Below are 27,288 nucleotides of genomic sequence, written 5' to 3'. Positions count from 1 at the left end.
AAGAAACTAAAGTGTATTCAGATGATGGAACTGACTAAAGATACTGTAGATGGGCACCAGGAACAGGATGAAGTACTCCGTGGCTCTTTGCAAATGGGAACAGCAGTGAAGGGGTACTTCCTCAATGCTGTATAGAAGAAGCTTGCTTGATGATCCAGTCAGTGGTCAGTCCCTAGTGCTTGACTCCCTCAGAAAGTGAGTCATCAGAGAACACGAACTTTGAATGAAGAAGAAAATTCTTGGAAGAGGTGCTAGTAAAAATAGGTTAGTCTGCCATACATCAGAGCTGGAGAGAAGATGTCCATCCTTCTAGGACACTAACAAAAAACAGGCATGCGGGTAAAAGGAGGGGGGTTCTCCTTCAAGGTAGGCCTACTTTTTTTTTTTTTTTTTTGCAGGGGATGACTTAATGTCAAAGACTTATGCCCCGTACACACGGTTGGACTTTGTTCGGACATTCTGACAACAAAATCCTAGGATTTTTTCCGACGGATGTTGGCTCAAACTTGTCTTGCATACACACGGTCACACAAAGTTGTCAGAAAATCCGATTGTTCTGAACGCGGTGACGTAAAACACGTACGTCGGGACTATAAACGGGGCAGTGGCCAATAGCTTTCATCTCTTTATTTATTCTGAGCATGCGTGTCACTTTGTCCGTCGGATTTGTTTACACACGATCGGAATTTCCGACAACGGATTTTGTTGTCGGAAAATTTTATCTCCTGCTCTCCAACTTTGTGTGTCGGAAAATCCGATGGAAAATGTCCGATGGAGCCCACACACGGTCGGAATTTCCGACAACACGCTCCGATCGGACATTTTCCATCGGAAAATCCGACCGTGTGTACGGGGCATAACTGTGTTCCTCAATGGACAAGAAAGAAACTGAAACATTTTGTAGTAGAATGAGGAATGTTTAGAACCTCCACCAGGATTTTTTTGGGGTTTATGTAACTATTAGGGGATCTTCATGCCTGCTTCTTGTCCAAATGGCAGATAAATTTACATGAATCCTAAAATAATTTTTTTTTTTTGTTTGTTTTTTTTAACTGTCATGTAAGAAGTGAATCTTGGCCAACTCCATAGATGAAAGCGCTCTAATAAATGCTTTCTCTGATTTAGTGTTGGTGCTGATTTATAAACATGAGTTTAAATCATTTAAATGTTTCTTATTTCTTTACACATGTAGGCATCCTCTTGTCTATCACGTTGTGGAAAGTCAGAGGAGGAAAGAAGACAGCTTGAAGCAGCTCGTCTACCTGTGAATTTGAATTTGGCGCTCACATACTTGAGGTTAGAACGTCCCAGCAGTAGTCTAGAGTGGGGTGAGAAGGCTCTGGTCATAGACAACAAGAATGTTAAAGCTCTGTTTCGATGCGGACAGGTAATTATGGCTTGTAAATTGTTTACATTTGTTGTATTCGAGTCATAGCTTTGGAGAATCAAACCAGTCACATCCAATTGGGGGGTCATTCCTACTATAACACATGCATTGGCATGCATTGCATTGGCATGAATTTTAGGTGCATTACATCTTTAAAAGAGTTATGTTGGTCTTAAAGTGAATGTAAATCCTCGCATACAGTGCCTTGCAAAAGTATTCACCCCCTTGGCTTTTTACCTATTTTGTTATAGTACAGCCTTTAGTTCAATGTTTTTTTAATCTGAATTATCTGTGATGGATCAGAATACAATAGTCTAAGTTGGTGAAGTAAAATTTGAAAAATATATACATAACTATTTTTCAGAAATAAAAAACTGATAATTGGCATGCGAGTACGTATTCACCCCCTTTGTTATGAAGCCAATAAAAAGCTCTGGTGCAACCAATTGCCTTCAGAAGTCACATAATTAGTGAAATGATGTCCACCTGTGTGCAATCCCAGTGTCACATGATCTGTCATTACATATACACACCTTTTTTAAAAGGCCCCAGAGGCTGCAACACCTAAGCAAGAGGCAACCAAACACTGCCATGAAGACCAAGGAACTCTCCAAACAAGTAAGGGACATGTTGTTAAGAAGTACGAGTCAGGGTTAGGTTATAAAAAAAAATCCAAATCTTTGATGATCCCTAGGAGCACTATCAAATCTATCATAACCAAATGGAAAGAACATGGCACAACAGCAAACCTGCCAAGAGACTGCCGCCCACCAAAACTCACGGACTGGGCAAGGAGGGCATTAATCAGAGAGGCAGCACAGAGACCCAAGGTAACCCTGGAGGAGCTGCAGCGTTCCACAGCAGAGACTGGTGTATCTGTACACAGGATGACAATAAGCTGTACGCTCCATAGAGTTGGGATTTATGCTAAAGTGGCCAGTAGAAAGCCATTACTTTCAGCAAAAAAACAAAATGGCACATTTTGAGTTTGCGAAAAGGCATGTGGGAAAATGCTATGTCTGGTGCAACCCCAACACATCACATCACCAAAAGAACACCATCCCTGCAGTGAAACGTGGTGGCAGCATCATGCTGTGGGGATGTTTTTCAGCCTTCTTTTTCTCTTTTTGGTTTTGGGACTGGGAAACTGGTTGGAGTTAAGGGAAAGATGGATGGTGCTAAATACAGGGATATTCTTGAGCAAAACCTGTACCACTCTGTGATATGAGGCTCGGATGGAAGTTCACCTTCCAGCAGGACAATGACCCCAAACACACTGCTAATGCAAAACACTTGAGTGGTTTAAAGAGAAACATGTAAATGTGTTAGAATGGCCTAGTTGAAGCCCAGACCTCAGTCCATAGAAAATCTGTGGTCAGTCAAAGATTGCTGTTCACAAGCGCAAACCATCCAACTTGAAGAAGCTGGAGCAGTTTTGCAAGGAAGAATGGGCAAAAATCCCAGTGGCAAGCTCATAGAGACTTATTCAAAGCGATTTGGAGCTGTGATAGCTGCAAAAGGTGGCTCTACAAAGTATTGACTTTAGGGGGGTGAATAGTTGTGCACATTGACTTTTTTGTTATTTTTTCGCGATTATTTTTTTGTGTTTGGACAAGTTGTGGACATGTTCTGTAAATTAAATGATGCAAATCCTCAAGCAATCCATGTTAATTCCAGGTTGTGAGGCAACAAAACACGAAAAATTCCAAGGGGGGGTGAATACTTTTGCAAGGGACTGTATACCCAGTGAAGCGAACAGCCTCAGATGATACACAGGAATCAAACCAATCTCCTTACATAGGTTTTACATGTATATCTGCTGTTTTGAGGTTTATATATACTTTAGAAAGTGCACATTGCGTTACGCCCCTTACACACGATTAGAAAATCGTACGGAAAATACCGCTTTCCAAATGATCGTACGATAATCTGATCGTTCGTACAGAGGTTTCAAGAGCCGATCAGGACAGTTCATCCTATATTATTCTATCGGACATGCACGAAAAAAATTTTCGTACGATGCCAGATCGTACGATTTTCGTTTAATCAGTATAGCTATCGTTCGAAAATGCAATACAAATGCATTACAACACATGACATCACTTCCGAATTTTATTTCTGTCGTGCGGGAATTTTCGTGACTTTAGCAAACTCGTCAGATTTGATCTGAGATTAGCATGCAATAAAAAATGGACTATCATTCGTCCGATAATCTCATTGTGTGTATGGGGCATTACAGATTTTCTTTTTCTGTTCAGCACTGGGATTGGATTATTGGCATACAGCCAAGACCGCTGATTGGAGGAAAGGCACACACCCCCTCTCCACTTTGGCAAAGGAAGTAATGTGCAGAGCTCTGCTCTGAATACACCAGTGCTGTGCTAATATATTTATAGCAACCTCGCACAACACAAACTTCAGGCTGCTTTTATCTCCCACATCAGAAGTTATCAGGCTGATAACAGAGTTACCAGACTCAGTGCTTTGGAGAGAGATAAGAAAACACTACAGAAATATGTGCCCAGCTTACATTTCATGAATTGGGTTTACATCCACTTTAAGGGCAAAATTCAGGTTCATGCAAGAACTTCCAACCTATTGCATTGTTGGGAACCATTTATTTGGCTCTGGCTGTGTCATCTTGCAGCTCATTTTCCTTGTGTTGGAAAATGTTGAAGATTCATGACTAAACCACTGCCTTTGAGCCTCAAAATAATTTGTTTAAATACATCACATTTAACATGCTTTATTATTTTTATGGAATAATGAGACACAAAGAAATGTATTGGTCTGTAAGCCCCACACCTTGAAGGTGGTACAATAAAATCCAGAGAAATTCTTCTGGATACAGTGTAAATGATCAGGTCTCCATCTACCTCATCTTAGTTTTTATAGTGACCAGCTAGGTGATATTGCTGCCAAAAAATTTGTGGTCCATTATTTGTATGCATGTTTATTTTTGAAAATGATTGTGGATCACAAAGGTGGTTGCTGGGTATTTATTCTTTTTAGTCTCTGGTTCGAGTTACCTGTTACCATTACATGCTTGAGTTACCCCTTAAACTGTAAAGTGATCCTTTTTTACCTTTTTTAGGCTGCTTTCACACTGAGGCGCTTTACAGGCATTATAATGTTAAAAATAGCACCTGCAAAGCGCTTTGAAAGAGTCTCTCCTCTCCAATGTGAAAGCCTGAGGGCTTTCACACTGGAGCGGTGTGCTGGCAGGATGTTAAAAAAAGGCCTACAAGCCGCTTCTTTTCAGGGCTGTAGAAGCGGTGTATACCCTGCTCCTACAGAGCCCCTGTCCATTAAAATCAATGGGCGGCGCTGCCGAACTGCTGGCAATGCGGCGCTGCAGTGGCACTGTGCGGGTGGTTTTAACCCTTTTTTCGGCCACTAGCGGGGGTTAAAAGCGCCCCGCTAGCGGCCGAAAACCTCTGCAAAAACGCAAATAAAGCGCTGCTAAACACAGCGGCGCTTAACCGCCGACGCTCCCAACTACCCCGGTGTGAAAGTAGACGTATGCCGCGTACACATGGTCGGAATTTCCGACAACAAATGTTCGATGGGAGCTTGTTGGAAATTCCAACCATGTGTAGGCCCCATCGGACATTTTCCGTCGGAATTTCCAACAAACAAAATTTGAGATCTGGATCTCAAATTTTCCAACAACAAAATCCATTGTCGGAAATTCCGATCGTGTTGACACAATTCAGACGCACAAAATTCCACGCATGCTCGGAATCAAGCAGAAGAGCTGCATTGGCTATTGAACTTCATTTTTCTCGGCTTGTCGTACGTGTTGTACATCACAGCGTTCTTGACGATCGGAATTTTTTGTGACCGTGTGTATGCAAGACAAGTTTGAGCCAACATCTGTCGGAACTAAATCCAGGATTTTGTTGTCGGAATGTCAGTTCGTGTGTACGTGGCATTAGAAGGGAGAAATCTCTCTTGGATGCTGTTTTCGGAAGTGCATTATTTTAAAATATCCTTATGGAGATCTGTTTTTTGCAAAACTGTGTAAACTTAAATATTATATAAATGTTTTATCCTAAATAATTACTATAATAATCATCCAATCCTATCACCATCTTTGTTCTGCCCATCACTTTTGTGTGCTTGCCCTATTATTATTTTTTTTTTTTTACTACATATGTACATTAAGGATTATGCATATACAACTGTTATCTTGTTCTTTTACCTTCCTGTCAGGCATGTCTTGAGTTGAAAGAGTATGAAAAGGCTCGTACATTTCTTTTAGGAGCTCAGAGGTTGAAGCCATTTAACTCTGAAATTAACGGTGAATTGAAGAGACTGTCAAGGTATATTTTTTTTATTTTTATAAATTTGTAATCTTTAAAGCTGATTATCTTTTAGTTTTAACTGATCAATCTTCGGTGCAGCTATGTATTTATTAACCTCTCCTGCCTACCATCTGTATATAAACTCTACACAGCCCAGTGTTTCATGCTGTGGATTTGTTTCTAGATACAGTATTTAATTGCAAAACCTTTGCTGGCCACTGGTTCTATTAAGTGCTGTATTTGACAGCGGCTCTGTCAGATATAGCAAACGGGAGCCAATCACCAGAGAGAGGCACTTTGACAGAAGCTTTTATGGTAATAGCACACCTATTTGAAAAAAAAATATTTAAAAAGAATATAAGTTGTGCAGATAAACTGCCTTTGAGCCGGACTGGGAAAGGCAAGAAGCATCCTTTAGGGCCCATTCACACCGTTAATGAGTGGCATGTAAGGCAGCCCATTCATTTAAATAGACTGCCTGATGCACCAAAGAGGTGCCTGTTCTATTTCTGGCAAAGAGCTGCACTGCAACTCACATGAGTGCATAGTTCTGGGTTTTTATGCATATCAGTCGGCAAGGGTTACCTTTCAGGACCTGATGACGCTATTGAGCAGAACGTGTCGGAGTGGAGCCGAGGTAGTGATGTCCTCACGCACAGCCTCAGTCTGGAGCGCCGTGCGAACGAAGGAGCATTGTTACTATAAACGTACACATTGTCTTTTACATGTAAGTACGCTATTTGTATGCATGTATATGTTGCACTATGAAGCCTTTTTATTTTTGCATATTTGATTGTGGCTACTGTGTGGCAACCCTGGGCGGTGAGAGGCTTGGAATTCAAAAGTTTATTATCTGTGGCATGATCCGTTACCATCTGGTACACGTTTGAGCGGGGTGGTGCTACCCGATGATTACAATATACATAGTTGAGACAATATTGTGTGGCCGCACCTTCTGGTAAGTGACCTGTGTGAGAAATGGTGCACCGAAGTGGTGGTAAAGAGGCAGTAAGAGATCAGCATTGGTCCATACTGTCCAGATTAACTTTTGCAGACAGCTTATTTATTACACAAGTAATTTTTTGGTGGTTGGACGTTGAAGTAGCATCTAATAGGCTGCACGTGCTCCGTTGATGTATGTAATATATATGGGCTCTTGATTAGTTAGCACGTATCACTTTATTTTGCACTTTTGTATTTGCTTTGCACTTTATTATAATTATAAATTTGTTTCAATATTTGTTCACTAAGTTGGTTAGCGCATCTATATAATATTTAACATTTATAGTGTTTGGGTAATCGGACGCAATATAGTTTTGCCACTTGCTTCACGTTATTATCGCTATTGATTTACAGAAGTCTTTTATACAAGTTATTTAAGCGACTGCATGTTTTCACATTTTTCCGTTTGACGGTTTATAATGAAAAATCTTAGCATTATATCCAAGTATTAAAACAATGGACCAAAGCAAAGACATGTGTCCCCTAATGTGTTGTATTTTTCTTTTTCATACATCCCAGGACACAGAATATCCTTATCTCCATTACGATGGGATTTTGCTGCCACCTTCAGGTGATTAGATACTGGCAATAAAAGACAGGAAATATTCCTCCCAGGCATAACACCACCTGTTTCGGCAAGGCTCCAGTTTTTTTGCTTGTGTAATGGTCATGTCTGTGCAGTCTCTGCACTAAACATAGCTTCTCAACGGTTTCATCTGGTATTAGGAAACTGGCGTTTTCTGGATTTGTTTCCTTAAAGAGGGAGGTCCAGCGCCCCCCCCCCCCCACGGAAAAATTAAGTCGGCAGCTACAAATACTGTATCTGCTGACTCTTAATATTAGGACACTTACCTGTCCTTGAATCCAGCGTTGTTGGCACCCCAGCTGATGTTTCCATTGGCTCACATTTACTATTCGCATCAGGGTGAGCGTTAATAGCAGAAGCAGTGGCTGGACTATTGCTCAAAGCAGTGAATGCGATTCTACAGGTAGTACCTCTGCATTTATGCATCGGGCTATGGTCCGAAGGGGAGGTAGAAACACCCTAAAAGAGGGCTAAAGGGATCTTTCTCAAGCTCTGAAGGCCTAAAACTCATCTCTACAATGGCATCCTCCCCTGAGAGGGGGTGGTTGGTTAGAGTGAGCCTTTAGGGGCCATGGAATGTTTGCAACTGTTTACAACACTGCAGCCCCTGCCTATATTACTAAAGTTTTTTTTCCTCAGCAATGATAGGATGGGAAAAAGGTTAGTGGCTTTAATCGCATCCCAGATTGGGATAAAATGCAACGGGTTTCATTCCATTACCCAAGGACCCTCAAACTGAGGATCTGGGGTGGGAGAAGATGTTTTCTCTCAGGGGACCGTGAACAGGCTGATGACTCCTCTTCTGAGGGGTCATATGCAGAAGGATCAGCTTCACATTGTGGGTGCAATTTCTTACTGAATTGGTCCTCTCCACATTTTATGCTACCCTTAACCCTTGTCCACGTCCTTGTTTTGGGTTCGCTAAAGCCTTCTCAAAGCTGTGCATGCCTTTCCTGTCCATTCATTATTGGGAAAGTTTGTGTTCTGAGTGGGATCACCCAGTTAAGCTATATCTTCTGATTAAAAGTTTGACTTGTCCGTCAGACAATGCTCAAATACTTGGGGATCCAACGGAAAAAGAGTTGGAATTCCTATTTTAAAAAAAACATATATTGTTTGGAGGTCGCCCGATATGGGTTTTTCTCTAACCGATGCCGATATTTAGAAATCGCGGCGGCCGCTGGCCGATATTTGATGCCGAATGCCCCTCCCCCTTCATTTTATAAAATATAACAGTTAGACCCCTTTCACACTGGGACATGTTTCAGGTGCTTTTGGGCTAAAAATAGTGCCTGTAAAGTGCCTGCAAAACGGCTCCCCTGCAGTCTGTGTGAAAGCCCGAGCCTCGATGCGCCCATTCATTGAAATGAATGTGCACCGCTGCCGAAGCGCCTGCAAAGCGCTACACGGGCGCATTTAACACCTTCATTGCACAATAGCTGGGTTATAAGGGCCCCGCTAGCGGCTGTATAGCGCCGCTAAAATGACGGTAAATCGAAGCCAAAACTAGCAGCGTTTTACCGTCAATCCCTCCCCGCTCCAGTGTGAAAGCAGCCTTAAGTAATAAGTGATACAGAAAATGTCTTACATTTAAACATTTATTAAACAAAACAAACCTCCAATCAGTTCACTTGTATGTATAATTTAGATAAAAAAAACTATCTTAAATATTAAATACACAAAAACAGGTAATCAAAACTTTTGGATGAAAAAAAATGGACTAACTTTACTGTTTAGTTTTTTTTAAAAATTCATTAAAGTTGTGTTTGAAAGACCGCCATGTAAATACCGTGTGACAAAATATTGCAACAACCGCTATTTTATTCCCTAGGGTCTCTGCTAAAAAAAAAAATATGTTTGGGGGTTCTAAGTGATTTTCTAGCAGAAAATACAGGATTTTTACTTGTAAGCAACAAATGTCAGAAAAGATTTAGTCTTTAAATGGTTAAACTGAAAACTCCTACACATGGAGTTCAGTCCATTGATAAGTATAAACATTGCATCTCTTTGCTTCTTTTCTCAGACTTGGCAGGCTGCCCAGATAGGAGAGACAAGTCTCCATGGAAGACTTCAGGCAACTTGCATTGACTTCTATTACAGAAGTTATTTGCAAGTCGTGCTGAAGTTTTAAATCTGCCTTTTTTATCAGCACAATCGGCTAATGCCGATTAATTAAAAAATGCCAAAAATCGGCCGACCTCTAATATTGTTTTCTTGATAGGTTGAGTGTCTCAGCCTGTGCTGACAGTACTTGGTATATGTCAAAATCCTTGAGGGACCAGTTTAAACAGGTGCTCAAGGTTATCCCTGTTCAGCAGGCCCAGGATCTGGCAAGCACCTAGTAGCTTTATGTTTGCAATAGACGCTATAAAAGATTCTGTCTTCAGGCCTCAAGCCTTTTGCTGGGCTGGTACATATGTATAGAATACTATGGTTGAAAAATTGGTCAGCTGAAGCATCATAAAAAAATTTAAAAAAAAACAAAACTCCTGGCTGGTTTTCCTTTTTGCGGTGAACAGCTGTTTGGGATATCTATTCAAAGAATTTCTAGTGGAAAGGTACCCCTTTGCCATTTAAAAAAACTTCGTACATTTATTTCATTTAAATAAACTCCTTCTCCAGTGCCAGGGGCATTAGTCTCCAGGCAGTCACGACTGCTTCCGCCGTCAAGTTCAAGAGGTTCTCAAGGGTCTGGCAGAAAGAATGTCAAGACAGATGGGTAGCTTCTTCAATAACTTTAGAGTACAGTCTGGGGTTTCAAGAGTTCCCGTCTCTTCGTTTTCTCAGATCAAACGTTCCTAAAGATCCAGAGAAAAAGAAGTCTCTCTTTCTAGCATTGGACCATCCTTTGGCAAAGAGTGGTCATGCTGGTCCCCATGAAGGAGCTGGGGTTGAGGTTTTATTCAAACCTTTTTTCACAGCAAAATCGAATGGAGATGTCAAACCCATTTTGGATCTCAAGAATCTAAACCGGTTCCTGGATATCCACTCTTTTTCTCATGGAGTCAATCCAATCAGTTGTCTCCATCCTGCAAGGAGGAGAACTTTTGACGTCAAGGGTGCATACCTCCGTGGGCATATTTCCCCGCTCACTTCAAATCTTCATTTTCAGTTTGTAGCTCTGCTTTTTGGTCTAGCTACTGCACCTTGAGTGTTTACAGAGGTTCTGGCCCCTCCTAGCCAGATTAAAGGCTCAAGGTATAATGATTATAGTTTACCTAGGCGATCGGCTCCTGATAGACCAGTCGGTAGCCCGCTTAGACCAAAGTATGGTCACCACATTCAACTACGTGGAATACCTAGGTTGGATTCTCAACCTAGAGAAATCTTCCTTAAAACCATTAAGGAGGTTATGGGTCTGTTTATATATACACCCAGAAAAGGGGTGGTCGAACCAAGAGGAATCCTTCTATTCTATTCTATTCAGCTTGCATGAGGAAAAGATGGTGGCTTCATTCAAGGCCGTTCCTTATGCTCAGTTTCATTCGAGACTGCTGCAAAACCGAAACAAGAGGGTTCAAGCTCTAGATTTTCCAATGTGTCTGACTCCAAAGGTGTGCCGGAGCCTCAGTTTATGGTTAATAACCAAAAATCTGCAAAGGGGAAACGCCTTCCTACTGTTACCTGGGAAGTGGTAACATACGCCAACCTTTTATAGGTTGGGGAGCAGTCCTGGAAGAGGCAACTGTCCAGGAGTGCTGCCCAGTTTTTTTAGATGGGCGGTGGTCGTGCGGAGGCCCCCCCATTGGTCTCCCTCATTGCGGGTCAGCGGCGATGTAAGGCTGAGCAGCTGTCATTCTGGTTGGGTGGCTGGGAAAAGCCGTCGGCCACATCCAGTACAGTGCACAGGAAGAGGCGGTACTTCAGGGTCGTGCACGTGAAGTAATTTCTGGCCGCAAAGCGCAGGGGGAGAGGGCAGGGTCACCGGGTGCCTCTACCTCCGGGTTGGCGCAGCAGCGTTTTTTAATTCTGGAACTGGCTTTCTTTCAGCCACGCGACCACAGTGTGCTCTGTAATGGAGGAAAGTGCGGCGGATAAGGGGGAAAGCCAAGGCACCAGCAAGGCCAAGTTAAGGGACTGGGTTCCTTTTTTACTGTGGGCCATTTTCTCCTCTGGGTTATCATCCCCCTCCCCACCTTTTAAGTAGAGGGATTTGTTGTGGTGGTGAGGCTTGCTTGGGCACAAGGAAGTTAGGAGGTCCTCGAGGAGGTGCTCGAGTGGCGCTCTGTGAATGGCCTCTTTGTTTCCTGGGGGACACACATGTCCCAGAAGGCAACAGGGCCGCTCACCTTAGGAGGAGGAAGCGCCACAGATTAGGAAGACTGCCTAGCAACAGAGGTTTCATGTAAGTTAATTTTTTTTTTTTAATGAATTTAAAAAAAAAAATATATATATATATTTTTTACACTTTCCCTCTTTACATTTTTTTTTCCATCACTTTTTTTCCTATTGCAAGGAATGTAAACATCCCTTGTAATAGGAATAGTGAATGACTAAAAGCAAATTTATTGCGCTAAAAAGGTATACTTACAAAAGTAAGTTAAAAATAGGCAATGAAATTGTAAGAAGATGCAGCAAACACCATTGGGGGCGTTCCTACGAGACCGGGGTTTATATATTTTGTCATAACTTCGCGCCCGGGCCTCCGAGTCATAGAGATAGCCGGGGACCATTTGGCCCTCGGTTTTCTCTATGGTTAGCTTCCGGTGTCAGCGGATTCTTTCTCCGACTCACCAATCGCATGGGTAAACCTGTAGAAGCACCGGAGGGGGGCGGGGCCGCCCTCCACCTCCCCTCCCGCCACCTGTAAGAACGATCAAGTGGCTGAACTGCCGATATGCTTGTTGTTACGGTGCAGGGAATCGCCGGCTGAACAAAATATCTGCAGCTGCAGGCATCATTCAGATATCCCCACTCAAAGTCCAGGACGTCCTATGATGTACCTTGGGCAGGAAGTGGTTAAATAATGGCTGGACCCGGAAAAGAAACCAATTCTTTTCATGGACCCATAAAAGATTCCCATTTGAGGAAAATCCTGACTCCATCTGGAACAAGGTTCCAAAACTAGATTCTGCCTTCTCGCAGATTTCAAAGTCGACCGACCTTGCCTTTGAAAATATGGGCATGCTAATGGAAAAGAGGATGGATCTTCTTAAAAGAGCTGGCTATCAATTATGAACAATCTGAAGCCAGCGATGGCAACAGCATGCGTTGCTAGGAATTCGGATCACTGGGTTAATCAACTGAAATCTCATATTACAGACAATTGCCCCGAAACAAGAGCTTCTAGATTCCTTCCTGCAACCTTATCTGCAGCAGTGGCATACATTGATGCTTAAGCAGAGTCCACACGTATGTCGGCTAGGTCCTCGGCACTAACTAACTCTGCTAGGAGGGCCCTATGGCTAAAGACCTGGCGATGCAGCATCAAAAAACAGGTTGTGTGGCATCCCTTTTGCAGGGGATTTGTTGTATTTTTGCATTATAAACAAAGTGACAATTTTGAAAAAAACAAACAATATTTTTACTTTTTGCTATAATAAATATCCAAAAAAAAATAAAATTAAATATAAATTTCTTCATCAGTTTAGGCCAATATGTATTCTACATATTTTTTGGTAAAAAAAAATCGCAATAAGCGTATATTAATTGGTTTGCGCAAAAGTTATAGAGTCTACAAAATAGAGGATACATTTATGGCATTTTTATTTATCTATTTATTTTTTACTAGTAATGGCGGCGATCTGCGATTTTTAGCAGGACATTGCGGCGGACAGATCGGACACTTTTGACACATTTTTGGGACCATTGACATTTATACAGAGATCAGTGCTAGAAAAAGGCACTGATTCTGGCAGGGAAGGGGTTAACACTAGGAGGCGATCAAGGGGTTAAATGTGTTCCCTGGAATGTGTTTCTAACTAGAGGGGGGGATGGGACTGACTGGAGGAGGAGAGAGATTCCTGTTGTGGCTTACATAAACAGGAAGTCACCAGAAGCAGAGTTCTTCAGGGTCTAGCAGGAAGTATTTTGAAATGGGCAGAGCTCCATATGCTGTCCTTTTCCACGGTCCATCTAAGAGGGACTAAACAAGGTAGCAGATTTTCTCAGCAGAAGCCAAGTATGCGAAGCAGAGTGGTGATTTGAACCTATCCTTCATTTGACCATCAAGAAATGGGGGAGCCACAGGTGGATCTCTTCACGACTCGGGAGAATGCACAGGTGCCTCTCTTCTCCCCGAACAGAACACGAGCCATCCCTGGGATTAGATGTTCTGGAGCACAGTTGGAAGTTTCACCTGTTACGTCCGGCCAGTCCTTCACCTGTTACCCACCGGGCCATAGCCGAACGACTGCTACAGTGTGGTCGGATAACTCTGGGAGGCCGTCATAGGATGGCCGCCCAGAATCGCTCTCCTGCACGCACCTTGGGGCATTCACCTGGGAATGTCCGTGACTGCCAAGTCTTCCAGGGTGAAGGCCTCCTGTTAAAGATTTTGATGATGAGGTGTTTCCTGTTGTGGTAGGAGCAATGATCTCTCAGGTGCTGTCCTGAAAGATCATAGGAAAACAAGTTACCAGTAAGTCGAACTTGAATTTTCTTCATTAATTTAGGTCAATATGTATACTACGAGGGAGGAGCCAGATGTGGGCAGCTCACCTGACGCGATGCTAAGCCCGGGAGGCTTGGGATCCCCTCCCTGAGACGCTGACTCATGCATAGCTAGGGCCGGTGCGTCCCTTCTCCCGTCCGTTCTGCTGCTCGTCTCCCCCCCCCCCCCCTGCCCCGCTGTATCCCCCTATGGGGGAGCTGACCTCTTGGCCGTCCGCCTGTACCACCTGCATCGCTGAAGACTGGCGGTTCACAGTCTCCCCGTAGCCTGCTCCAGCCTCCGCTGCCTCTTCGCTCACTCCCTGTCTACTACGGGAACGCCGTTGCTGTGGAGACGCCGCACGGCTGAATGAAGGAACCGAAGCGGCAGTGAGCTGAGTGCACTCGCCCTCTGGCTGTCTCTCTCAAGTCCGCCTGAGATAAGCTCTGCTCCCAGTGTGCGGGGCTTTGGGCTACGGTAAATAGGATTGGATTTTTAAAAAAACGGAACAAGGCGGTGTGAAGAGAGCTTGGAAAAAAGGGGGAAAAAAAAAAAAAAAAACTAGAGGAGAGAGCCTGGAAATCGCAGGAAGGGGTAAGTGCTGCTAACCCCAGTTCTGTCCCAGTAAGGGGGAAAATTGAAGGCAATAAAGGAAAAATAAAAGTCTCCAGAACAGAACGGAGAAAGAGGAAGATGGGCAAGTAATATAAGTTTATGCTTTATTTTTGGTTTGGCTACTCTCTTATATTGTGGATTGCATATGGCCTGGAGAAGATGATGTATTTTATAAGGCAGTTAAACACTGTGTAAATATGGTCTAAAGGCTGCGTTTAAGAGGGTCTGGCCCCAGAGGAAAAGGGAAAAAAAAAAAACTGGGACGTTTATGTAAATTATATCTAAACCTACACCTCATGACCACATATAATATAACATCTCTGGACCAGGAGGAAAGGGGACTAGCTCTATCTAGATAAAAGAAAAAAAGGGGATTGTTGTAACTCAAGTTGTATATAGAGGAAAATCTGTCTGACCACACACCAAGGAACACCTGCGATACATATCTACGCATAGAGTATAATTGTGGATTCGGTTGTACAACATTCATTCTAAGTAAAAAGGCTGTTTTGTGTTATCAACATATTTTCATCCCTCACTGCTAATATATAGTCCAGGGGAAGAGGTCATCGCTCCTGTGTGAGCAGGGGACTGTTTGCTTGGGAGGGGATATCCTGTTGGGGGGACAGGATACATTACCCTGTTTCAGTTGGATCAGTGATACAGTGAAAAAGGGGGCAGTTACAAAAATTATCTTTTAGGGTTGAACCCTTTGGATAAGGCGGCCCTAATTAAACAGAGGGAAGGTGGTGGGCTGTTTAGTCGCTAAGCAGCAGTAATCAAGCTGAATAAACTATTTTGGTGGCCAATGTAGTCGGGGGTTGGCTGAATCGACACGTAGAGACCGAATAAGGGCCTTCAGCAAAAGGGACCCCTGGGGCTGTACTCTTTAACTGTTTTCAGAACAGGGATTGGTGGAGATGTTTGTCTAGAGACTCAGGAGCCCTCTTTTGACAGATATTCTAAGCCTGGGTCAGACCTGTTAAAGGAAGCAGGAGCTCCCAGGGACCCAGAAGTGAGCCCTTGGAAAACGGTAGGCGGCCGGGACAAAAAGCCTGATTCAAGAGCAGTTCCAGGAAAGAAATGAAAGGTAAAGCCACGAAAGGAGCGACTGCTAACACTGCTAACCCACCCAGGACAAGTGCAAGCCCGGGAACCATCAGAAAGTACATGGTGCAGGACATTGGCAAGAATAGCCCAGGCAAACAAAAAGAGACCAAAATCAAAACACCTGAGTGCACCCCTAGGATAGGAACAAGAAGACAGACAGTAGAGGCCGATATCCACGTAGGAAGCAGCGAAGTAACTGAAGAGGCAACAATGGAACCCCAACAAAAAAAACTACTTCCCACTAAAAGCGAAATGGCAGAAATGTTTGCCAAACTGGAAGTAACTATAAAGGGGGAAATAGGCTCTCTCCGAGAAGAGATGAATCATATGTTGCAAAGAGTAGAAGAAGCGGAAACAAAGATGGATAAACAGGATGAAGAGATAAAGGAACTTAAATCCCAGATGGAAGAGCTACAAAGAGAACAGAGGAATCTACATACAGAGCGGAAGATCAGGAAAATAGGAGTAGAAGGAAGAACCTACGGATCAGGGGTCTGCCTGAACCACAAGGGGGAACCGAAGACCTACAGGGAGTAATGGACGAAATATTTGGGAGAATGGTGTACACTCCGGAGAATGCAAAAAAAATAAAGTTTGAGAGAATACACAGGATTAGAAAACCGGCAGAAATAAGGGGTGAGGTCCCAAGAGATGTCATCGCAAGATTTCACAAGTACAGCGACAAAGAGAAAGTCGAGGAAAATCTGAAAAAGAACTACCCAGTGAAGTACGGCGAGACAAATTTGCAGATATTTCCGGACCTGGCAGCAGAGACACTAGCTAGGAGAAGAATACTGAAACCACTCCTTGAACAGTTAAAAGTTCATGATGTCCATTATTCATGGGGGTTCCCAGCCTGCCTTACTGGACGTAAAGATGGCAGATCGGCCACTTTAAGATTCCCAGAAGAAACAGCTAAATTTTGTGATCGATTAGAGGTGCCTCTGGTGGAAATCCCGGGTTGGTGGGTTAAGACTGGGGACGCAGAAGTTCTTGGGGTGCAGCAGGCTTGGAGGCCAATATTTAAAATGAGAAAATCGTAATGGAACAGTTATAAGACCTAGCCAAACAAGGTTGAATTAGGATCTGGGGGTGTGTGAGGGGCGGGGGGGGGGGGTGTGAGGTGGCGGGGGGGGGTGTGAGGTGGCGGGGTGGTGGGGGGGGCGGGAGGAGGGGGGGATTAACCAGGCTTGGGCACCCCTCAATATCAGGGGGAGCATTGGGAAAGGGGCGGCCCAGTCCAAACTCAACCTCAGGGGGAGAACCGAAGGGGCGGGTGGAGTTGGAGGAGCCACGGTTTTTTTTCTAGGCCATGAGATGGCCTAATATCCCCATGGGGGAAGGGGAGGGAAGGGGGAGTGGGGTGGGTAATGGGAGAGGTAGGAGGGAGGGGGAGGGTACGGGTTGGGGGAATAGGAAGGAGCTGAGGGCCGGTAGGAAAGTACAGCGAATATTCTTGAATTTTGAATCCCACGGACACCACTCTGATGCAGGGACTAGGAAAGAACTTCTGTAGGATAGATGAGCAATATTAAAATAATCTCATATAATGTACGAGGTCTGAACGCACGGGTGAAGTGTGTTAATATTTTGCAGGAACTGAAATTCCGGGGAGCTGATGTGGTATTTCTTCAGGAGACTCATTTTCTCCTGGAGAGGAACCAAAAAATCTTCTCCAAGGACTTCCCAGTTTGGTTCTATGGTGACTCATCCACACTACGCGCAAAAGGAGTAGCCATTGGGTTTGCCAATGGAGTAAGGTTCGAACTACATGAGAGGAGGACTGACTTGGAGGGTCGGTTTTTGTTCCTAAAAGGGAAACTCAATGGTGTTGAATGTTCACTGGCAAACATTTATGGCCCAAACAAAAACCCACATAATTTTATGATCAGGAGGTTGGCAGAATTTACCGAATTTAAGGAAGGCCTAGCTATAATGGCTGGTGACTTTAATCTGTGTTTAGAGCCAGAGAAGGATAAATCGTCCCATGTGCGGGGGGCAAGTTTGGTCTGGGGCAATAGAGTGAGAAAGAAATTGCACCAGTGCCAAATGGTGGACGTGTGGAGGACGCAACATGTTGACAGCAGGGATTATACGTTCTACTCCCCTGTACATGGGACTTATTCTAGACTGGACTTCTTTTTGATCGAGCACTGCTGGTTGGAGGAGATCGCTAGCTCAGATATTGGGGTGGTGACTTTCTCTGACCATGCGCCTGTAAGTTTGACAGTGAACATGAGACAGACCCATAATAAGAGCTTTAGCTGGAAGTTAAATGAAGAATTAATAAATGATAAAGAGATACGGGACCTGGTGTCGAGGGAACTAGAGTTCTACTTTAAAACTAATGAAACAGCTGAAGTCTCAGAGTCAATAATATGGGAGGCACACAAAGCCTATATTAGGGGGATCCTGATTAAGGCAGGTGCGGAAAAGAAGAGAAAGAGAAGGGAAGATAAACTTGTAATCATGAGTGAAATAGAGGAACTTGAACAGATCCATAAAAAAGAGGGGGGGAAGGAGGTGCTCCTTAGACTTCACAACAAAAGAGAGGCCATGAGAACCCTAATTGAACAAGACACGCGAGAAACGTACAATTTATTAAAGAAAGAGAGATATGTGGGAGGTAATAAACCGGGGAAGTTCCTAGCAAAGATCCTAAAAAAAAGGAAGTCCAATAATTATATTGAGAAAATCAAGACTTTAGAAGGGGAGGTAAAATATAGAACAGGAGAAATTGCCAAAGTTTTCCAAAAGTACTATGAGGGACTGTATTCGATCAACAGCACTACCTCAAAAAGAGAGACAGAAAAAAAAAGGGAGAGAACCAAAGCCTTTTTTCAGGAACTCGGTTTAAAGAAAATAGAAGAAGATACATATAACTTACTTGAGGGTCCCATTACAGAAGAGGAAATTAAAAAAACTTTGAGGGAGACGTCAGTAGAGAAAAGTCCCGGGCCTGATGGTTTCTCTGTACTATATTACAAAAGGTTCCAAGATCTCCTAATCCCTAAACTCTACATATATGAACGGGATAGGCACGAAGTGGGAGATGGGAAAAGAAGCGTCAGAAGCAATTATTGCCATCATCTTGAAGGAGGGCAAGGACAGTACACTCTGTTCTAGCTACAGACCAATAGCGCTCCTAAACGCAGGCACGAAACTGTTCGCGAAAATACTGGCAGGGAGCGTGAAGCACATCCTAAATAATATGATACACCCAGATCAGGCGGGATTCATTCCGGGTAGGGAGGGACGGGATAATGGGATCAGAACCCTTATGGTAATTCAAAAAATGAGGGACAGCGGAGCCCCAGGGCTACTCCTGTCAATAGACGCTGAGAAAGCTTTTGACAGGGTAGACTGGGGCTTTATGTTCAGTGCGCTGAAGGAAATAGGATTTGGACCAATTATGATCAGAAGGATAAAGGCACTGTATACATGTCCTTCAGCAAAGGTCAAGGTTAATGGAACGCTATCAGAACCGTTTAAAATGACTAACGGAACAAGACAAGGCTGCCCATTGTCCCCCCCTTTTGTTCGTGCTGACGCTTGAGCCCTTGCTCGAACGGATAAGGCACAACCCGGATATTTCAGGGGTTTCGGACAGTGAGGAAGAACACAAACTGGCTGCTTTTGCAGATGACATTTTGTTGTATATTACTAGACCTACAATAACTCTTCCTAACCTGCTTAAAACTTTGAAAGAATACGGAGAAATATCAAATTTCAAGATCAATCCAATTAAATCTGAAATATTAGAAATTAAGACTGACAAAAAAGATCATATGGTCCACAAAGAATTCCCATTTTTATGGGGAAAAAAGGAGATAAACTACCTTGGGGTAAAAATAACAGGGAATAGAGAGTTATTGTTTCAAGCTAACTTCATCCCCCTCCTGAATGAGATCAAGAGGGAGTTGAATAGAATCACAAGAGGACAGCTGTCATGGGGGGGGGAAGAATTAATATTATTAAAATGGCAATCCTGCCAAAGATTCTATTTAAAATGCAGATGTTACCAATCCCGCTTCCACAAGTATATCTTAAAAAACTGCATTCTCTTATTATTAAATTTATTTGGAGGGGAAAAAAGTCACGTATAAGTTATGACACTTTGGCAAGGGATAAAGAGAAAGGGGTGTGGGGAGCACCAGACATTAGATTATATCACGAAGCAATCACTTTATCTAGAATTATAGATTGGGTAAAAGGAAACAAAGAGAAGAGGTGGGTAAAAATGGAAAACACAATTAGTAAAGTAGAGTTAAGTAAAGTTATTTGGATACCTTCACATTTTAGGAAACTTTGTTCTGAGGCACATAGTATCACTAGACATACTTTGAAAATATGGGATAATCTGCATAGGAGGGAAAAATGGGAGTATAACTCCCCTTTGATCCCTCTGAGGGACACTGAGTTTTTTGCACCAGGAATGGAGAATCTAAGTGGGAGATGGATACTGCAAGGAGGAGTTCAGCTAAAGGATGTTATGCAGAAAGGTAAACTATGCTCATTTCAGGACCTGAAAAATAAGTGACCTTATGACCCTTAACAGGTGGCGATACAGTCAGTTAAAAAATTTTGTTGAAACGCTCCCCCAACCAATTCGAATGATGGACAACCTCAAACCGTTTGAGAAACTTTGTGTTGGTCAGGATGGGAAGAAGGGGATTTCAAAAACCTATAGGATACTAGTGGATCTGAAGGGAACAGACATCCCAGCATACATTAAAAAATGGGAATCAGAACTAAAATCAAAACTTAAAGAAGACGAGGTTATAACCCTACTGAAGCGAGTTCATAGTACTTCGGTAAACTATAAAATGTCTGAGCTAAATTACAAATGCTTGTCAAGATGGTATATTACCCCAGATAGAGCTTCTAAGTACTAGAATGAAACTTCACAACTATGCTGGAGGGGATGTATGGAATTGGGTACAATGGCACACATTTTTTTGGCACTGCACAAAAATAAGGGAATTTTGGGATATTGGGAAAAACATTGGCGAGATAACCCAAATAGCAGTGCCGTATGATCCATTGGCATGTCTGTTTCACGGTTTTAGAATGCCAACTGAATTATATCTGAGAACACTAGTCCCACAAATGTTGAACGCAGCTAAGAGTCTGCTTGTAAGCCATTGGCAGAAGAAACATGGTCCAACAATACAAGAATGGTACGACAAAATAAACGAAACCCAGAACTTAGAATATTTGAGATGTGCGGAGGAAGCGGAATTGGAAGAGTTCGAGGAAAAATGGAAGAAGTGGCAAAAATTTAAAAGCTCACCAAGGGTGGTAGAGGTCTTGAGAACTCAATAGAGCTGCTGTGGGGAACCCAGCGAGAAGGATAGACGGAGAACAGGCAACAGGAGTGGTGTCCATTGTGGGAGGGGGATTCAGTTAACATGAAGGTGTACGGAGGAAGAAATATAGGATCTTGAGAAGGAGTAGGTTGGGGTGGGGGGAGGGTGGGGAAGGGCAGGGGGTTTGATTAGTATGGTTTAAACGGGGTTTAAGTTCAGACCTTACGATCAAAAATTAGATAGATCAGTTCGATGCTACAAATAAGTAGATAGATACAAAAGAGATTTGTAAGATTGAAAGAAAAATAAGAGACAAAAAGGTATCAAAGCCACCATGATGTGAGTAATGAGTCGGGAAAGTATTGAACCGTTAAGGTGAAACTTTCACCCCCGAAAATGAACACTGATGTGGCAAAAAAAAATATGTATACTACTACAAATTTGTGGTAAATAAAGTCTCAATAAATGTATATTGATTGGTTTGCACAAGTTCTAGATTCTACAAACTATGGGATAGATTTACAGAATTTTTATTTATTTTTTTCCAAGTAATGGCTGTGATCAGCGAATTATAGTGAGACTGTGACATTTCGGCAAACAAATTGGACATGAAGTGACACTTTTTGGTACCAGTGACACGAATACAGTGATCAGTGCTGAATATATGGCCTGTCACTGTACTAATGACACTGGCAGGAAAGGGGTTAACATCAGGGGCGATCAAAGGGTTAAATATGTCCCTAGGGAGTGATTACTAACTGTGAGGGATGTGTGTTCACTGCGAGAAGGCAGAGATTTGTGTTCCTGCTTAGCAGAAACACAGGAGCTCTACCTCCCCTTCTCACAGAACGGCGATCTGCCTTGTTTACATCAGCAGACCGCCATTCTGTCTTCCTTGGGAACAATCAGTGGGTCCCGGCATACATCTGGTCCGCCAAATCCGCTGATTGACTCCTGCTGTGTACAATCATAGCAGGAGCGGATTACCAGAGGCTCACGTGCACACCCCAGACGTGCAGATTTGCGTACAGCTAAGTGATTCTGCGCAGGAAAGCCGCCGTATATGTACAGTAGCTGTTAAGGCTATCATTCAAAAACCGACTGCTCCTCCTATGTTATAGAAGCATTTCATTAGTCAATCAGGCCTCGGGTTCTGCATGAAGGCATGGACTCTAAAGCCCTCTAATCCAGGGGACACATTCTTTTAACACTTATGCCCTGTACACACGGTCGGATTTTCTGACAGAAAAACTGCAATCAGATTATGTTGTCAGAAATTCCATTCGTGTGTGGGCTCCATCGGACTTTTTCCGTTGGAATTTCCAACACACAAAGTTTGAGAGCAGGATATAAAATCTGATCGTTTAAATTCCGATTGTGTGTACACAAATCTGACGCACAAAGTGCCACGCATGCTCAGAATAAATTAAGAGACGAAAGCTATTGGCTACTGCCCCGTTTATAGTCCCGACATACGTGTTGTATGTCACCGCGTTCAGAACGATCGGATTTTCCGACAACTTTGTGCGACCATGTGTATGCAAGACAAGTTTGAGCCAACATCCATCGGAAAAAATCTGATGGATTTTGTTGTCGGAATGTCCGATCAATGTCCGATCTTGTGTACAGAGGGCATAAAGGGGCTCCCCCACTTGCTCTGGCTATTGGACCTTTGCAGGCCTTCGGACTTCTAAAGACTCAAGTTTTTACAGGTGCAGTGGTCTCTCTCCAGCAGGGAGATTTTCTTGGCACAAGTGGATATCTCAGATTTACACCTTCTGATCGTTCTGCCCCACCAAATGTTTTTGTGGTGTAGAATCTCCACTTTCAGTTGGTCGCTCTGCCATTTGCCCTGTCCATTGCTCCCAGCAAGGTTACCTGGATGACCTACTTTGGAGGGAGTAATTTGCTTTTCTGCTGAAGACCAAAGTATCTCATACAGTGCACACTCTGAAGAGGTTTGAATGGGTTCTGTATTTACAGAAGTTAACCTTCATCCCAGCTCAAAGGTTGGAATATTTGGGGAATTCATCCTTGCAAATAGGTTGTGGGTTGCATCCTGGCTTTTCTCAAGTCTGGAGTTAATCTGGGACTGGCCTCGAGTACAATTAAGGGTGAGATTTTGGTCTTGGTGGTCGTCTTTCAGAGATCTATTGCTTTACATTTCTTGGTGGATGCCTTTTCTCAAGGCGCCACACTTATTATTCCACTGGTTAAAATGCCATTTGACTCCGTGGGACATTAACTTGGTACTTTCTGTACTGCAGGAATACATTTGGTCACATCCAGGATATTCCTTAAGGAAGGTTATTTTCCGGTCTCCATTATTTCTGCTCATGGAGTTTGAGAATTGGCTGCTATTTCTTGTAATCCTGGTGTTTCACCTTGAGAAGGTAGTTTTAAGGCCCCAGCTGACCTTTTGGGAGTACAATAAATTTTTATAATTTTTTTTAAACATCTTAAACATACATGAGGTTTTGTATTTTGCATACAATCGCAAACCTTTTACATGTATACATCGGATTTAGCATAAACAACATTGTTATATTAATTCAAAGCCAAATTAACATTTAATAAGCAAAGTATATTAATATGAATATTTAATATGAACCATTTAAGATATAGAAGTAAAAAAAAATAGAAAAAAAGAAAGATCTGAGTTAAAATAATAAAGATAATAATAAGCGATTTAGTGTAAATTTATAAATGAAGACTTAAATAAGGGTCCAGACTTATCTAATTGACTGTATCTCTAAGTTGTAACCTGAGTGAATTCTGGTGAATTTCAGAAAATAACCCATGGTAACCATATCTTATTACATTTTTCTATTGATCCATTAGCTGTTGCTACCAATTCCTCCATGTTGTAAAGTTCCTGAATTGTATTAATCCATTCTTTAATTGATGGAATGCAGATGGATTTCCAATATTGTGGTATTAGGACTTTAGCTGCTATCAATAGGGATCTTGTTAAAGATTTTTTCAATTTTTTTCGTAGAGCAGTCAGAAATATGAAGTAACAGGCTGGTGTCTATTTAATATTAGGATCAATAATACTTTTTATCAATGCACAAATTTTCTGCCAAATGTGTTAAGAGCTGATTCCCAGAGTGCTGACCGGGCTTGAAGTGTAAGAGGTTTGTAGCCAGGCATACACCATCAAGTGTTTTTTTTTTTTTTTTTTTTTTTTTTTCCATAGTATTTCCTTGAAGGCAAACAGAACAGATTCAAAAGGTGTTTAAAGGTCTTAACAAGGAAAGTTTTTGTGTTGTAGTGGAGATGTAATCGTGTATCTGACAGTACATCCATTTTGGTAGAACTTGATCTCCTAATTCTGTTGTCATAGTTGTGTTTGATTTTGATTTTATTTTGCCCTTTTGAATACAATTTGTAATCCACAAGGGTGTGTCTTCATTTATTTGTAATTTAGATGAAGAGGCCATTCCAGGTTTAAAGTCCAGGCTAGATCCTAGTGTTGTTAAAGAACTTGGTAAAGTGGATAAATCTGAGCATTTAATCACTTGGTGAAAAACTTTTAGGGTTGCACAATAATGCCCCGTACACACGGTCGGATTTTCCAATGGAAAATGTCCGATCGGAGCGTGTTGTCGGAAATTCCGACCGTGTGTGGGCTCCATCGGACATTTTCCATCGGATTTTCCAAAACACAAAGTTGGAGAGCAGGAGATAAAATTTTCCGACAACAAAATCCGATCGCGTCAATTCCGACCGTGTGTGGCCTGTTCCGATGCACAAAGTGCCACGCATGCTCAGAAGAAATTTCGACACGGAACAGCTCGGTCAGGTAAAATTAGCGTTCGCAATGGATACAGCACTTTCTTCACGCTGCAATGTTAAAAATGGTTGAATACAGCGCACTCTCTTCTTCTTTATAATGTGACAAGAATTAAGTAGTTTTGCTGCTCATATTCACACACACTTCTCACAAACTTATTTTTTTTTGTTTTTTTCTTGGGATTCCCTGAATATATTGTTATTTGTCACATCTGACAATTTTTTTTTTTTTTTTGATTTAAAGCCATTTTTCGTTTAGATTTTATGTTTGTATTTTTTCCAAGGCTGATCTTTGTTTAATGTTATTTTTAGATTTACTCCAGACTATTTTTGTGTGTTTTTGTGTCAAGTTACCACAACACCATTGATATCTTTTATTATTTAATCTCAAGGAGATTGTTGTTGGTGTCCCTTGTTAATTTCACATTGTATTTTTGAAATGTACCTGAATCCTCACAAACCAACTGTCCTTTTTGAAGTAAAACACACATAGGCAAGTATAATTCAAAACAAAAATCCTTTATTAAGGGCTCAGAACCAAAGAGGGAGGCAACGCTGGATCAACAGGAGAAATTAGCGAAGCCTGGGACCCCCAGGGCAGACATCAATTCTTAAACATCAAAATTGGTGGCCTGAGGAGTCCATATGTAAGGGGGGCCAGTCTGGTCCAGAAGTCGCAGAGATCCAGAAAGCAGCAGATGACATCTGTGTCCCCAGGCTGTGGTACCACAAGAGGCTGCATTTTTTGGCCGACCAGATTTATCACTCTCTGGTCTTCCTTCCACGCTTCATTCCGGGCTGTGGCTGTGCTGTTGGAGATGTGGCAGGAGGAGGAGTAGGACTTGGAGGAGGACTGGGAGGACCTGGAGGAGAAGGAAGAGGAGGACCTGCAGGAGGAGGAGGAGGACCATGTGTGAGTTCGCAAAGGTGTGTCTCAGATGTAATTTGGGCCCTCATACCTTTATTAAGAGCCTCCAATATGAGAGACTCACATATGAGTTGTTGTCCCTCCTCCATCCTCTGCATTTTAGAGGCAATGATGGCAGCGAAGTCATCCTCCACGGTGTGTGGTGCTCCCAGGGCCTCTGTAGCCCTCCAAAAGAGGCCTATGGCAGCCTCCTCTAGGGCACTCCTCCTCCTGCCACTTTCTCTTTCCAGGTATTGGGGAGGGACCGGCATATCAGGCAGCCGGCTCGGCCCGGCCACCTCCTGGCTGAGACTTCCCTGTGTATGAAAAAGGACATGGTTTTAGTTTTTGCTTCATCAATCACAATCAGAAATTAGTACTCCAAACTAACATCTAGTTAACATCATTGATTGGACAAGCAGAAATATTTAGAGGAATGCTATACCTGGCTCAAGCTGGGCTCCTCCACATGTTGCTGCCTGGAAGGCCCAGGTTGGGCGTCAGAAGCCTCAGCTGGGGGGGAAGGAAGCATGGAAGGAAGACTGGAGAGTGATGACCTGGGTTCAGTCTGGCCTGCCAGAAAATGCAGCCTGTCATAGTACCACATCCTGGGGACATAGATGTCATCTGCTGCTCCGGATCTCTGCGAATCCTGGACTTTCTGGCACTCCCTTACATATGTACTCCTCAGGCCACCAATTAAGATCTTCAAATATGTGATGTCTGCCGTGGGGATCACCTGCTTCACAATTTCCAACAATTGATCCAGCGCTGCCTTCCTCTTTGGTTCCTGTAATGTGGGTGGTTGATCTCCCACAGACAGGGCAGCTCCTTGAACATGTCAATGAATATTGACATGAAGTCATTATCTTGTAATAAGATATCCATGTTCACTGCAAGACACAACACAAGACAAAGCCTAATGTCAGACCAAACTCTCCTAATCTTGTTACAATATAGGCCTCAATCTAGAAGTAGTATAGGCACAAGTATGTCTCTTACCTTCGTTCTTAGGATCGGCGCGTCCAATGCTCTTTCCTCCGCTCACAGATCGTACGTAATACGCACGTGTGTTACGCTTTATACACACTGCGCATGCGTGTAACTCCGCCCGCCCTTGACGTTCTGTCTAGTCTATTCCCCGCCCCTTTTCGTTCAGCTCAGTGGGTGAAGAGCACATGGCAGAGTCACAGCAGGTGCGTGCTAATTACAGGAACGAGGAGGAGGAAAGCCCGGACCTGGACACGTCCCGTTCCAGAAGGAGAAGATTTAAGGCCACAAATATGTCCTTCGGCGAGATGTTGGAGATGGTGGACATCCTGAAGAAGGCCGACTATGACAGGAAGTATGGGCCTTACCCCAACCCCAATAACAGGCCAAGATCATTGCTAAAGTGGTCAAAAGTCTGCACCGGAATTTCGGGGTACGACGATCGAAAGATCAGCTCAGGAAGCGGTGGTCGGACCTGAAATTAAGAGAGCCCGAGCAGTACCGAAAGATCCGGAGAGTGCTGCAAAACAGTAAGTAGTTTTGCTGTGTTCCTATTCTTTTTGTCTTTATTACGTTCGTGCTGCTCCATATGCTTTTCTTAATTGTTGTACAGTTTAAAATGTCAATTTTAATGTTCATGGGCCCATTATTCGTTCGTATCAAACATTTTTTTTTCGGCCTCTAAAAC

At 42.9% G+C, this 27,288-nt stretch overlaps 1 protein-coding gene across 1 annotated transcript in view; it reads left to right on the top strand.

The window, feature by feature from the left end:
• The window catches only part of FKBP6 (FKBP prolyl isomerase family member 6 (inactive)), a 321,178-nt gene that overhangs the window by 224,351 nt on the left and 69,539 nt on the right, over positions 1 to 27,288 (top strand). Inside the window, exons 6-7 of the mRNA XM_073616586.1 lie at positions 1,193 to 1,387; positions 5,603 to 5,712. Of these exons, the coding sequence (XP_073472687.1) occupies positions 1,193 to 1,387; positions 5,603 to 5,712 (305 nt within the window). The remainder of the gene's footprint in view (positions 1 to 1,192; positions 1,388 to 5,602; positions 5,713 to 27,288) is intronic.

The sequence above is a fragment of the Aquarana catesbeiana genome, linkage group LG02 (assembly GCF_042186555.1).
Source record: "Aquarana catesbeiana isolate 2022-GZ linkage group LG02, ASM4218655v1, whole genome shotgun sequence".
In the NCBI taxonomy this organism is placed as follows: domain Eukaryota; kingdom Metazoa; phylum Chordata; class Amphibia; order Anura; family Ranidae; genus Aquarana; species Aquarana catesbeiana.
This window is presented reverse-complemented; position numbering and strand designations above follow the sequence as displayed.